Source organism: Rhea pennata, chromosome Z (assembly GCF_028389875.1).
Source record: "Rhea pennata isolate bPtePen1 chromosome Z, bPtePen1.pri, whole genome shotgun sequence".
Taxonomy (NCBI): Eukaryota; Metazoa; Chordata; class Aves; order Rheiformes; family Rheidae; genus Rhea; species Rhea pennata.
In genome coordinates, this window is record NC_084702.1 from 59,555,426 (window position 1) to 59,568,798 (window position 13,373).

The 13,373-nt window shown below is 36.6% G+C and overlaps 1 protein-coding gene across 1 annotated transcript in view; it reads left to right on the forward strand.

The window, feature by feature from the left end:
- The window catches only part of ADAMTS6 (ADAM metallopeptidase with thrombospondin type 1 motif 6), a 144,452-nt gene extending 132,869 nt beyond the window's left edge, over positions 1-11,583 (forward strand). Inside the window, exons 22-24 of the mRNA XM_062599217.1 lie at positions 2,184-2,360; positions 3,600-3,756; positions 10,677-11,583. Coding sequence (XP_062455201.1) covers positions 2,184-2,360; positions 3,600-3,756; positions 10,677-10,786 — 444 coding nt within the window. The 3' untranslated portion in view covers positions 10,787-11,583. The remainder of the gene's footprint in view (positions 1-2,183; positions 2,361-3,599; positions 3,757-10,676) is intronic.
- Positions 11,584-13,373: the final 1,790 nt, after the last annotated feature.

Below are 13,373 nucleotides of genomic sequence, written 5' to 3' on the forward strand. Positions count from 1 at the left end.
AGGGTTCAGAATGCCACACCCGGCATTCAGAATACGGTTCTGTGCAACTCTAAAGAGAAGCAAGACTCTGCCACCCCCGATATTACAAAATGAACTGATCACCAATCTGTAGACCACTCTGATGATAGCAAGACGGTTCTGCTATCGTCAACCTTCTGCATATTATCTGTTTGCTTTTCACAGAATGCTTAAAAGATTAAATGGGAACAGGAGATGGAGTACAAGTGATTTTTATGTGGCTGAGCTAGGCCAGGGCACCTACTTCTATTTCCTGCTCAAAACTCTTCTTCATTTTATATGAAATACTTACGGAAGAAAATACATGCAACATTCTGTGGAATTTGGACCAGAACTGAGTCATGATCATGTTGCTGAAGACCTGATGTACTCATTGTAATTCTTTTCTGGTCTCTGTTTAGCATTAACATTAAATTCTTCCTGCATATTGGTGTATTTTCTGCCACAGAGACAGAGAACTTTCTTCCCTCCTTTGTCCCTCCTTCCATCATTTTCCAGTAGGCAGGTACTTACTGTACTTTGTGGAGGAGATTGGAGATTTGGAGTTAATGCCCCAAATGCATGAGGAAGATCGAACCTGGCTGTTCTGCATGAGAACTGTAAACACTGAACTACTGTAGATAAGAAGGCAGTAGCTCTATTAAAAAGAAAAGAACAGTTTGATTTTTTGTTTTTAAGGAAAGTGATTATACATTCTCTTTGAAGTCTGGATTATACCCCCAAATGCCCTCTTTGCAGCCCACTTAAAGATTCTAATTCTAAGCAGAGATAAGATGGAGCGTAAATCTGTCAGTTTTTCATTGACTAGTTTAGGTGACTCCCACCGAGAGAGTCTTTTCTCATGGATCTTATTTTGAGGTGGGTAAGTACACATATACATACATTTCCGTATATATAGGGAATATCAGTGCTTTACATAGTACTGTGGAACTGCTTTTAAGTGTCTTTAAGTTAGACAGATATGCTTCAGAATTAAGCATGCAATCCTGAAGTTTGGATTACTGAAGTTGTTTTCCAAAAATAAATCTTAGGTGTTTTTATTTTTCCCTGTTATGTGGTGACCTGTTTGAATGTAGATCATCTTTGGCTTTCCACCTCTTGAATTTGCTTCAGTTCCACTTCCCAGATAATGTTATATCTCTGCAGCTGCTTGCATATGAAAAGCACTTCTACTCTTGACAGTTTTAGCGTAATCTATGTATAGGATTTATGCTATCAGAAGTTGATTCTGATCCAGATAATGCAGGTATGCTTGCAGGATAAAGGTGAACATGCCTATGAAGAATTCTAATACTATGCTTGCAAAATCTCCAGCTCAGCTGTTAAAGAGAAACTGGTTTGGGGAAGGTCTTGTGTTTTTAATTTGTTGCACTTTGTTATCCCCATTATGCTGTTGTGCTAATGTAAATGAGAGAATCAGTAGCAAAACAGAAAGAGAAGGGGGGAAAAACTACATGAAGAAAGAGGAGCAAAAGCAGAGAGGTCCTTAGAGCTGCCTCTGTTCCAAGTTACTGTTTTATTATCTACTTGCTAGTACAACCAGCAGAGCAGTGATGGAAGGAGGAAAAACAACAGCTGTGAGAAAACAGAATTAAAACTTGAAAGGAGAAAAAAGCATTCATGGTAGGGGAGGGTAGAGTATTTTTGTCTCAACCAATAATCCAGTTTCTATGCAGTTCAGTAAAGCATTCACCTTTCAATATGTTCGTTGGGAAAAAATGTGTTGCTTACAGCTCAGTAATTGGTGAGGGATGTAAAAAAAAAGTCCGTACTAGCCTTATGTAACAGACTTCTACTTTAATCACTGAAATGCACACTCAGATTTGTTTCATAGTAGTGTTACATGTCTGCTTTACAGCAAAGTACTTGTCTTAAACCTAACCTAAAAGCTTTTGTATAAAAAAAATAGTAATGCATTACTACAAATATTAATAGCAAAGGAAATCTACTTTTATCAATTTAAGAGTTATTTAACTTAAAACAATCATCAGCTAGCCTATTTGTGTTTCTACGCATTTGAGTATTATTACCATCTTGGGAAAATGGTGATGATAATTTAGTTATAAGAACATAACTATAATCTCACATTTTTCTATAACAACATTTTTGGAACTATTACTGACTTTTTACTGAGATTTTAATTATTTGTATCCCTGTTTTTTCAGTGCACACCGAAGTGTGGTCCGGGATTTAAGCACCGAATTGTTCTGTGCAAAAGCAGCGATCTTCTGAAGACTTTCCCAGCTGCTCAATGTCAAGAGGAAAGCAAACCTCCAGTCCGCATCCGCTGTAGTTTAGGCCGATGTCCTCCTCCTCGCTGGGTTACTGGAGACTGGGGACAGGTAAGATAGTCCATGTAAATATTGTATTACTATAAACAGCAGTATATATTACTGTTAGTTTCTTACACATCAGCAGCTTTTAAGGATAAAGGTCTAACGGAAACCAAGAAGAGACGTTTGTATGACTTTTCTTGCATTTCCCTTGTTTGTCTCAGATTGAAATGTGAGGCAGAATTGAGGTTGTCTGCTGAAGTATAAGACAGGACTTGCTGACAGTAAACCATTTCTACAGGATGAGTTTTCATCTGCATTATTTTTACATTAGTTAATCTTTACTACAGATTGGTGGAAGGGGATATTGAGAGGCAGGTTGGAAGGTTTAATATTTTTAAAACACATTGAACTCAGCTGAGGAGCAAAATGGAAATACAACGCCAATTACTGTAAATATACAAAAAGGTATGCAGCAGCTCTAAGAACATTCAGAGAACTATAAAATTTTACATAACAAAATACTTAATTACCAGATGAGGATCTAAATCATTATAGCGCAGGCTTAATGGTGGTATATGCAGTGTTCCTATACAAGTTGTATTGAGTTTCTCTCTATCATTATGATTTAGCATCTGACGTATGATTAGTGGCTTGTTATTAAATAATCCCTTGGTATATCAGTTTCTAATTTTGTAATCTACCATTAATGGAAATACCTTATCTTAAATAATCAAGGGACAATCATCTGTGGGTATTACAATGTAATTGACTTGTGATCCATCTTTTCTTTTATGCTAGTTGTCCAGATGCATATTTGTTTTAAATTGATACAAATCTTTAAATCATTGTTTAGTTAGAGAAATAAATCTATTTTTTAAACTGCAGAGTATTTTTGTTTAAAAACTACTTTTTCCTTAAAAAGATTTTTAGCAGATTTGAATTCTTCTTGTCTTGGGATTTCTGTCTTTGTTCAAAACTAAAAGATTTCTGTCTGGAAATCTTAAATTCAGAGATGATACATGAAATAGTGTAAATTATATTCTCTTATTTCAAATCTGAGCTTATTCAGCTAGCTAATATTGCATTGTGTTTTCTTTGAAAGACAAGTACTTGTATATACTGTCAAAAATGAAAAATTCTAAGCTATTTTATGAAAAACAACACTTTTGTGTTAACCAAGTATCATCGGATGCCTTTGTTTCTTTTTATTTGTGCAAGTTTCTGATTTGTTTGTGACTGTTCTCCCATTATCTTGCTTTGTATTTAAGAATTGGATTCAAGTTGCTTTATCTGTCTTATCTTTAGTGTTCTGCACAGTGTGGTCTTGGGCAACAGATGCGAACAGTACAGTGCCTCTCATATACTGGACAAGCATCCAGTGAGTGTCCAGAAACACTTAGACCTCCATCAATGCAGCAGTGTGAAAGCAAATGTGACAGTACTCCCATTTCCAACACGGAAGGTAGGTTTGCCATCTTAATATAATTTATTCTGAAAAAAATGTTTTTGCATCAATTTATTAACAAAACATCAATTTAATAACAAAAGCCTATGTTATATCATCTCCCAGACTGTGGGGTTTTTTTTTACAATTACTTTTTAATCTGTCAATGTAGTTCAAAGTTTAAGTGAATAATGCAGTTGTCTTTAAAAAAGACAGTTCTTTTAAGGTTCTTCCTTAAAAAAAAGATGGTGGGAAGAAACCTATATTGCCTAAATCATAGACAAAATGCTACCATTTTGTATCATTAATTTTCCAATTTCTCTGTTGATACAATATGCACTATCATAACGGAAGGGAGAGTTTGACATACTTCTTATGCACTGAATTTGTACATGCTCCAACAGTGGCAACATAACACAGCAGAGGCATAAATAGTTCTTTAAAGAATACAGTTAGATTGCAAATTACGTTACAACAGTGCTACAGTTCTATTCTTACACTTTAACTTGTTCTTCATCTTCTTCTGATTAACTTTGAATTTCCTTTATTTATAATGCCTGTTTGGAAATAATGTCAGTATTTTTTACATGATACAGCCTAATTAGACTGTTAACTAACTATATTGTAAAATATTTTATTTCAAGAATGTATTAAATAATATTGTCAAAATAAACTTACTGACTTTTATGAAAGGCTCCAGTTCTGGAATCATGAATTCCCAAGGTAAGCCTGTTGGGAAATGAAGAATTCTGTTTTCTGAGTAGAGTGCTAGGCAGTTCAAACAAACAAACAAACGTGGATCTCTTACTGATCATAAAGTGTACCCAGACTTTAAAATAATTGCTCATCAGATGGGTATGTTCCATTTTGTGTATTGAACAAAGATATTGCAGGCCAAAGGAAACTGAGGATTACAATAGTTGATTTTTTGGTACATGTATCTTAAGACTTCACAACAATTAATGTACTCTTAAAACTTGTATTCCCTAAGATTTGAGTGCTTGACTTTGCAGTGTCACTAATAACTCAAAAATAACTTTTCTCTCTGCTATATAAAGTGGAGCATCTTTAAACATGGGTTCTCCAACCACTTGGGAGTTAAATAACCTATTTATATGGAACAAATACTCTATATGCAAAAAGCAAATTTATGATACAGTTTTCCCTGATTTGGTGTTCATTTCATACCTTCTCTATCCATTCAGGTTCAGAGCATAGATTCAAAGTTGTTATAAAAGTCTGTCAAATAGAGATGTCTGTAATAAAATGGAGCATGCTAAAATCTTCTGAGAAATATGCTAATGATTTTCCATAAACACTGTAATTCATTGCTTAGAAGTTTTAATTTTAAAAAGATGCCTGTCATTCCATGTTGTTGTTTGAAAAGCATCATTTAAATAGAATTTTGCTTAGTTATTTTAATTCTCGTTTTTATGTTAGTGCTCTTACGTAATCTTTAGGTGATGATTATCAGTGTAGGAAATTTTCTGCCCTTTAAAGCCCCAAGGCCAATTGTTGTTTTATTTCCAAACACAGACATTGTCTTTTTCCCAAAGAAAGTAAGGTAATAAAGTACTCTAAGTGGGCACAGTTTAGTCTCAGTCTCCTTTTAATTTCAAGATGAAAAGGTCATGTCATTATTTATACTAGTACATTACACTAGTAATTCTTTAATATTATCAGGAAAATATGATGATCTCCTGCAGATGTGGATACCATCAGGGGTTTTCTGTGTGTGATCTGTGGATACTGGGTGGCCATGGACTAGTTTAAAGTGGAACAGTGCAGAGTAACTATGAAAAGTGAGCCTGTTGGCATTAGTGTTTTCCAGGGGCCTGCACCTTCACTGGAAACTTTTTGGGATCCACAAATTGAAAATGTTGAAAACCACTTACTTACACAATATTCCAGATGGACTTCAGCTCTTTGGCCTGCACTCTGAGTTGGCCAGGCATGAGCCAGCTTCTTACTGACAGCCATGCAACCTCATTAGCACAGTACATTGCCTGAGCTAATAAGTCCTAGGAAAAAAATAAGAGGAAAAAGAGATAGTACAATCTCTTCTAATAAATACAGTTCCCAGCAGTCACATTGCTGCTTAGCATCAGATTTTTGCTTCTGTCCAACACTGGAAATATTTACTGGAAACCACTGAGTATTTGAAAGCTGTTATGCGTGGCTTACAAATAAATGTATTCTCCAAATTAATTAAACAGTTTAAAATATGCACATCCTTTGAGAAGAACGTAGCCACAGTCCATGAAATATTAAAAGTGCTCTTTTCCAAGATGAGACAAAATTTTTGTCTTTGAAGTGTTTTTTAGATATTTTTGCATATATATATTAAATATATATCCTAGTTTTTAGTCATTGTATAGCTCCTTTTAAATACTGAATGTAAACAGTACACACTGTGAGTATATGCAAATTAATGTATATGTATTGTGCATTTTCTGCTTACACTTTAGGCCTTAAACAAAATCCATTTAGACGCAATAGGAGTTGTCATCTCTTAAATTACCTCAGTCCTTCGAGTCTTCCTGACCAAATTGCTTATGTTAGTAAAATGTTACGCTTTAAACAGGGAGGCACACCTTTTGCTGCATACCAGAGGTGATGGAAAGCTTTTTACGGCTAACTAATCCTAAGGAGCAGAACTGATCTCAGGTCTTTACTATCTAAAGATCTGTTCATTTTTGGAAAGATCAACAACTTTCATTTTTTCTGAAAGCAGTTGCTTGGATAATTCCAGTTTTATAAAGGATTTGTTTGGGTTTTTTTCATTTAAAATGGTAATTTGTCTCTGGTCAAGAAATGTTTGAGTTTTGAGTATGTTTCTGTTACACACCTGCAAGTACAGTTGATACCACTGCTACTTCAGACACTTCTGTTTGGCAGCCTGGACAAGGGATGTGTGCAGAAACCAACTGACAGCAGCTAAAGCTAGTCCATGGGACAGAGAAAGTGAGAATGAAAATGAGTCTAGTCTCTGCAGAGGCTTTTAGGATTCCCCCTCTGTGTTTTGGGCTGTGTGGGCCAAGATTCCTTGTTATCAGAATTTTCCTTATTCGTTTGCAAGTGGACTTTGCACTCAGTGGATCCTTCCTTACTCTCTGCTGAGCAGCATAATCATGTCTGAGCCTATTCTTTTCTGTCCTCATCTCTCTCTCACTGCCTCTTTTTGTCTGTGTGAGTTACCTACACAGGAAGCATCATCCCTTTCTTTTGCAGTACAGGAAGATCAGCAGATCTTTGCTCATGCTATTAGGCAAATCCTAGTAAGAACCTGCTGGCCACAGGGTAGAGGACACACTAATAAAGCAACATCAGTGGTCTGTCCTCTGTGTGTGTGTTTTGTGTTTCTCTGTCCCCCTCTCTGCATCTGCAGGATGCTTCTGCACCTCTCTTGTGCATTTGGGCTGTGGCATACTGGAAGGTTCAGTGCTTCTCGGTGTAGAGAGAACATTGCTGTATTTCTTTGTGGATGTGTTTGTGAGAGGGGTATGCTTCGGCTGTGTGTGCATGCTTCTGTCTCCCCTCAGGTGCAGGGGAACTGCCTACCTGAAGAGTCTAGGTGTCAGAGAAGGAGTCAGGCCTCTCGGAGGGATACACAGCAGAATATATGTAGGCACACAGAGCCTTTGTCCATGTGTCACCTAGGAGCACTGCCTTGTGCTTGAGGCCCCACCAGGGGCCAAGAGGAACTTCAGCAGCAGGTTGTGGCTTTGCACCAAGGTCTGACTAGCTAAGGGGGTTCCCTTCCAACTCCAAACCCCAGCAAGCCTCCTAGTTCCCTTCACTCACCAAACTCCAGTGTTCCCAGCCTAATGCCTATGGCAACCATTCAGCAATTTCTGGAGAATTTAATTTTGCTGACCCACGATAAGAATGTATATATTCTTGAGGAACCTTGAGCTACTGCACAATATAATGATCATATTGGTAAAGTTCATAAGTGCTTTCTTGGGGTTTCTTGTAGGTTGCTTACATTAAACAGCATAGTCAAAACTATGGGGATGTAGAAGAAGTAGAAGAAAGTTATGATAACTCTTGTGACATTTAACATCTGCTTTAGCTCTTTGTTTTCTGTGAAACAGAAAACTGTTCATTCTGACTTCATTAGAGATTGAGCATTGTAGGTGAGGTTTTGACAGGCTGCCACTTATGAGGGTAACATTATATTTGGTATTGGAAGTGAACTGTACACAGCATGTACCATAGGATTTGATATATAACTCAGAGTGATTTTATTCTTTAAGTATATATGACTGCTGAATCTAGACTGCTGAAAGTCATCTGAAATTTCACCTGAAACAGTTTTATCTATTTTTACGTCATCTCAGTTTTCCGTCTATTTTGTGTGGTGTGTTGTTGCAGTCTCTTTAGCTGAAGGCACAGTGACATTCTGTGATTTATTACTTTAATTGATGCTTAATATCATGGTATACTTTGATCTGGCCACAAGATTAATACATGTAGTTCATAGTAACTTATTAACAGTAGTTACTAGAAGTAAGAATGGTTCTGCTAAACCTCTTCCATTCAACCACAGTTCTATGAAGAACAGGTTATTTCATCAGTCACCATATCTATTTCAAAACTGATTTTTAAAGCAGTTGTGGGCAGCTTCCAGAGCATTGTGTCTCGCTGCTATCCTAATGGCACTGGTGGAGCAAGGTCCAGTTTTATTCAATAGGAAGAACAATATAAATAAAAGTAAAATGGGATAATTTCAAACCCTACTTTTAGTAAAACTACAATTAGTAACTTACACTGTATTTAGTTAAATACAGTGTATATGAGGTTTACTTTGAGGATTGAGCTTTTACTTCTCATCAAGATGAATGAATCTCTTTATTCCTCACTTCATTTATAATTCACTCCCTTCTCTCCCATGTTCCCAGGCCTCACAAACACAAGGACTTTAAAGGTTTCTGGAAGATATTTGACCTCTTTAGGGATATTTTTGGAATTAAAGTAGGGACCTTATGCAGTTGCTGATAGAGAAATGTGTCTGTGCCTTCAGTATCTGTGTTTCAATCCACTGTCCCCAGTAGGTTGGTCTTTTTTTTCCTGACTTCTACCTCTGATTCCAAATTAAGAATTAAAAAAAAAAAAAAAAAAAAAAAAAAAGATGGAGTAAAAAATTACTATGAAAGCATTGTACTCATGTTAATGAAATGAAAGCTTTAACTACTTCATACCTCTACTTGTCCAGGTAGAAGCATGCGCACTGCCATTTAGTAGACCCTGAAGTTCAGCGTCTCACTCAGTAATGTTTTCTTAGGTTCAAGTACTAAACATTTGCATCTGCACATAACTTGCTACTGCAGTGTGCTTACACCATGAGCTCCCTGTCCGTAATTACCTATTTTGGAGGAAAAATTGGGTAGAAAGAAGACAGATAGGAACAGTTGAATGATTGCACTTGCTAATTGTGGTGGTTTCAGTATTACGCTTTGCTTTTCGTACCTGTTTGATATGTCTGTCTGCTGTGTCTTTTGTGTTTGGCTTACAGACATCTTGCAGTCAAGGACTGTTGTTCTATCATATCTTGGAGCAACAGGATCTTGGCCTTCAATGTTCTGCAGTTCTAGATATTAGATCAATGCAAATATGATAATGTTCAAAGTACTGCTAGTTCATTTCCTTTTTATTCATATTTCCTTTATAGCTGTTGTAATTTGAGAGAGATTGTAGGAGGAGACCAGTGTTGAATACAGTCTTATAAGAGTAAAAACTTAAAGCATTCTTTTGAGAAAAATTAATTTCTGGAAAATTCATCTGATTTCATTCTTCCTACTTCATCATTTTTGCAATTCAAAATTGTGGGTTTTGCTTCTTCTCCATATACATCTCTTCCATCTTCCTACACGGGAAGCAAAGCTCTTGAGCACAGTCTCATTTTAATATCGGCCTGGAGGAAAATGTCCAAATGCTCTACTGAAAACATAAATTCCTTATCAAGCACCTATCAGAATAGCCACTCCAGTGCAAAGCAAATCCATGGTAGCTACATCTGAGCTATAAAACCAGAGCCTCATACTATTGAACTCTCAGATTCAGCTGTGAACTCCAACTATATCAGAATAAGAACTCAACATGGACCAGACTATTCCATTCCCTATTCCCACCTTGTTTCTTCAGAAAGGAAACTGAGACAGAGGAGAATTACGACGTACTCCAATAGTGTTGTTGTAATGTATACCCACAAGTCACTTTAGATAACCTGTGTGGGATGGAAGAGAAGAAATCCTTACTCTCTGTGGCAGAGCTCTTGTTCTCCCTTTCTGGGAGAGTTACCTGCCTATATGCTGTAAGCTTAACGTATAGGGAAAACACAAGCATGAAGAAAGCCCTTGCATGACTATTACAGGCATAGAAATGCTTTTCCTTCTGCATTAAAGAAATTGTTGATGTGTGGAACCCAGCCTAAAATAAAACTGGCCATGCAGTCAAGTCACTGAACTCATACTGCTTATTCATAACACTGTTTTCTGCATCCCTTTTAGCTTCAGTGTATATTCTATTTCAAAGATTCTTACAAATGCACAGGCGTAGTACCAAATAGTGCAAATCGTGTTAGATTTTGGATAACCTTTCATGGATGAATAAAATAACTCCTGAGAAAGAAGCTATAAAAGTATTATAAGAAAAATGACTCATATTTCCTAGCTGTCTAAAGTGATCATTTATCCCAATAAATGGTAGTTCTTTCAAGACAAAGTAGGCACACTTCTAAATGTCTGGGAGAGAAGCCCTGCAAACATTTTTATTGCTTTTTAAAATATATTGTATGTACTAAGCTGAACTAGAAAGAGTAGCTACAAAGAGGGCAAGGTGGATGGATAGAGTAGAAGCATGCTAACTCTCAATTTTTCTTTGTACTTTAATTTGTATTTCTGATTTTTTTTGTCTTTAATGCCCTCAATTATTAGAGTGCAAAGATGTGAACAAAGTGGCATATTGCCCACTGGTGCTGAAGTTCAAGTTCTGCAGTCGAGCATACTTCAGACAGATGTGCTGCAAGACCTGCCAAGGACACTGACCCACAGAAAGCATGAGAATGTGCCTTGTAACTATCATTGTGGAAAAGTGTCCATCGAAGAGAGCCACACAGCGGAATGAGATTGACGTCCTTGCAAACGCATTACCCTGTGGAAAACGTAACCACTGGTCAGCCCCAGCTGACAGGATTTCAATATTATTTTAACTTCTGTGAAGTGGGATTTATTCATCCAAAGTGCTGGACACAGTATGAGGAGGGCATGCCAAATTGGAAGGATCCACACAACACACATAGAATAGCTTACTGTGGAACATTTGTGTTCTTTTGACTAAATTCAATAGTCTGTTTACCTCCTTGGACCATTAAAATAATTTTTATTATGGACTTAGCAATGACACTGAATCCATTTGTATTTAAAACTGTTTAAAATGTAGCTGTTATGACTCGGTCTACTATGGAAGTAAAGAAGAATCAAAAAAAATGTTAAGTCATAGCTTTAAAATGTTAACTATTTTATCTCGCGACACAGCACCACAATTTAAATTATAAAATGAGCTTGGAAATGTTATTTAAGGAGCAGAAATTAAAAAAAAAAAATGTATTTTTCCTTCATTCCACCTAATTCCCTTTGGAGTAATCTATATTTCCTGAACACTGCTGTGAGCCATATATAAAGCTAAACTAAACAGAACAACCATGAGGGACTTAGTTTTAAGAGGTGCAACAGTTATTGCAGTGGTGCATGAAATACAAGTGTGCTATGAAGTGAAATGAAATCTGTGTTGCAGGTTTATAGCCATCTTACCATTGTACAAGTGAAGCTGAGATTTCCACTAAAAGGGAAAATATTTCAATATCATAGAGGAGGCAGGCTGCAATAGTGATGAAGACTGTATTGTCAAGTCTTTCACTACCACTGTACAAGTTGCCTAAAACTTAACACTTTGACTCCAGCTCACTTTTGTTTACATCACTAGCCACAAAGAAGAAGGAGCTTTGTGGGCATCTAGTTCTGTTTAACATGTTATTTTACTGGACTTCCAGTGCAAAACGTAAGCCTACTATGTAATAACAACAACCCTTTGCAGAATTTGCTAAAAGTTAAACTGGATTCCAGATGTTCCCTTCTTTGATATTGTAGTGGAAGGGCATTTGTTTGCACGAATGAATATGTGAATTTTCAGGAGACCACAAAAGAGTGGATAAGGATTCCAACCAAAGAAGACCTGTGGAGATATCTTAGGTTCTGTTCAAATAAAAGGTGAAAAGTGTGCCTGACCCAAGAGGCCTGTTGGACTGGCAGGAGTGAGGCACGCTGGAATGGATGTGGCTGATATGAAGTCTGGCCACTTTGACCTAAGTGACCAGGTATATGTTGAAAGCTAGATCTTATTTAAAGGTAGGGATGACTTTCAGTGTGAGACTGGAGCAAACTCTTGCCTCTGGATTTGTAGTTAGACGCCTTAACTGCTCTGCTGCCATACTCTACTTATTTTATATTACCATATTTTTAATATTCACCAAATACTTTGCATTTAAATGTGAAACCAAACTACTTAGGTCACATTCAAGAATCTAACATAAAACTAAATGTCGTGCTCCTCTTCCCCTTCACTTCTCAATAACAGACTCAACAAGGAGATAAGGAAAGTGGGTACTTGTTTATATTAATATATTGTACTTGAACACTTGCAGTTTGCAGCAGGTCCTTGATGAATGTGCTTTTGTGTCCAACTATGCCTCCTTTGTTGTAGTGCAATTAAAATTATGTGAGCAGTAACTTCTGTTAAAAATTCTAACTCAAATAGCACTTTCTTAAAAAAGAGTACTCTTTTCAGTGAAAAAAAAAATTCAAAAAAAATGCAAGATTGAAGTGTATCAATGTATTTAACCAATAACAAGCCAAATGTATTGCACACTATTTGCTAATGTGAATTAACATGGAAAAATAGTTTTTAACAGAACTCGTATTATAAACACCCCCCCCCCCAACACATTGACAATCTGTATGTGGGGTTTTTTCTAGCCCTCATAATCATCAAATTCCAGTCATCTGCTACCTCTTGCCAGTATTTTCACTTCCTTACACCTGTGACCAGTGGAATTCATTTTAGGTTGGCTTGCATATATTCTTATATGCTTATCTGATGATCTCATCACCATGTAAACAACTCCTGTTAAAGCTGACACCAGTAGAATAAAAAAAAGAACAGTCTTCGGGAGTTGTGTATATGGATTAATGGCAGTATTAGTCCTTCTCTGTTAAGCAAATTGCCTTTTGATAGCCTTTCAGCAGAACACCTTGGTGCTAGCATGCCCTGGTTAGATCAGAAATACGATTAAAAGGGAAAGGGGTTGCTATGGCATTCTCTAAGCAAGAGGCCTCTTTGTATCAGGGTCTGTTTTTCTCCGGGGCATAATTGTGTTTATCAGTTAATGTGTCTTCAGCTAACAAGGAAAGGATTTTTTTAATGTATTCAACAGATTTTTTTTTTTTTTTTTTTTTTTTTTTTTACCTCATTTAGGACATTAAAGTTGTAAGGAGTGTTTCCAAAGACAAATTTTGCTCTCTTTACTGGTGCTAGAACACTAGGGAGTCTGATGTTTACTCTGCAAAGTAACAGCA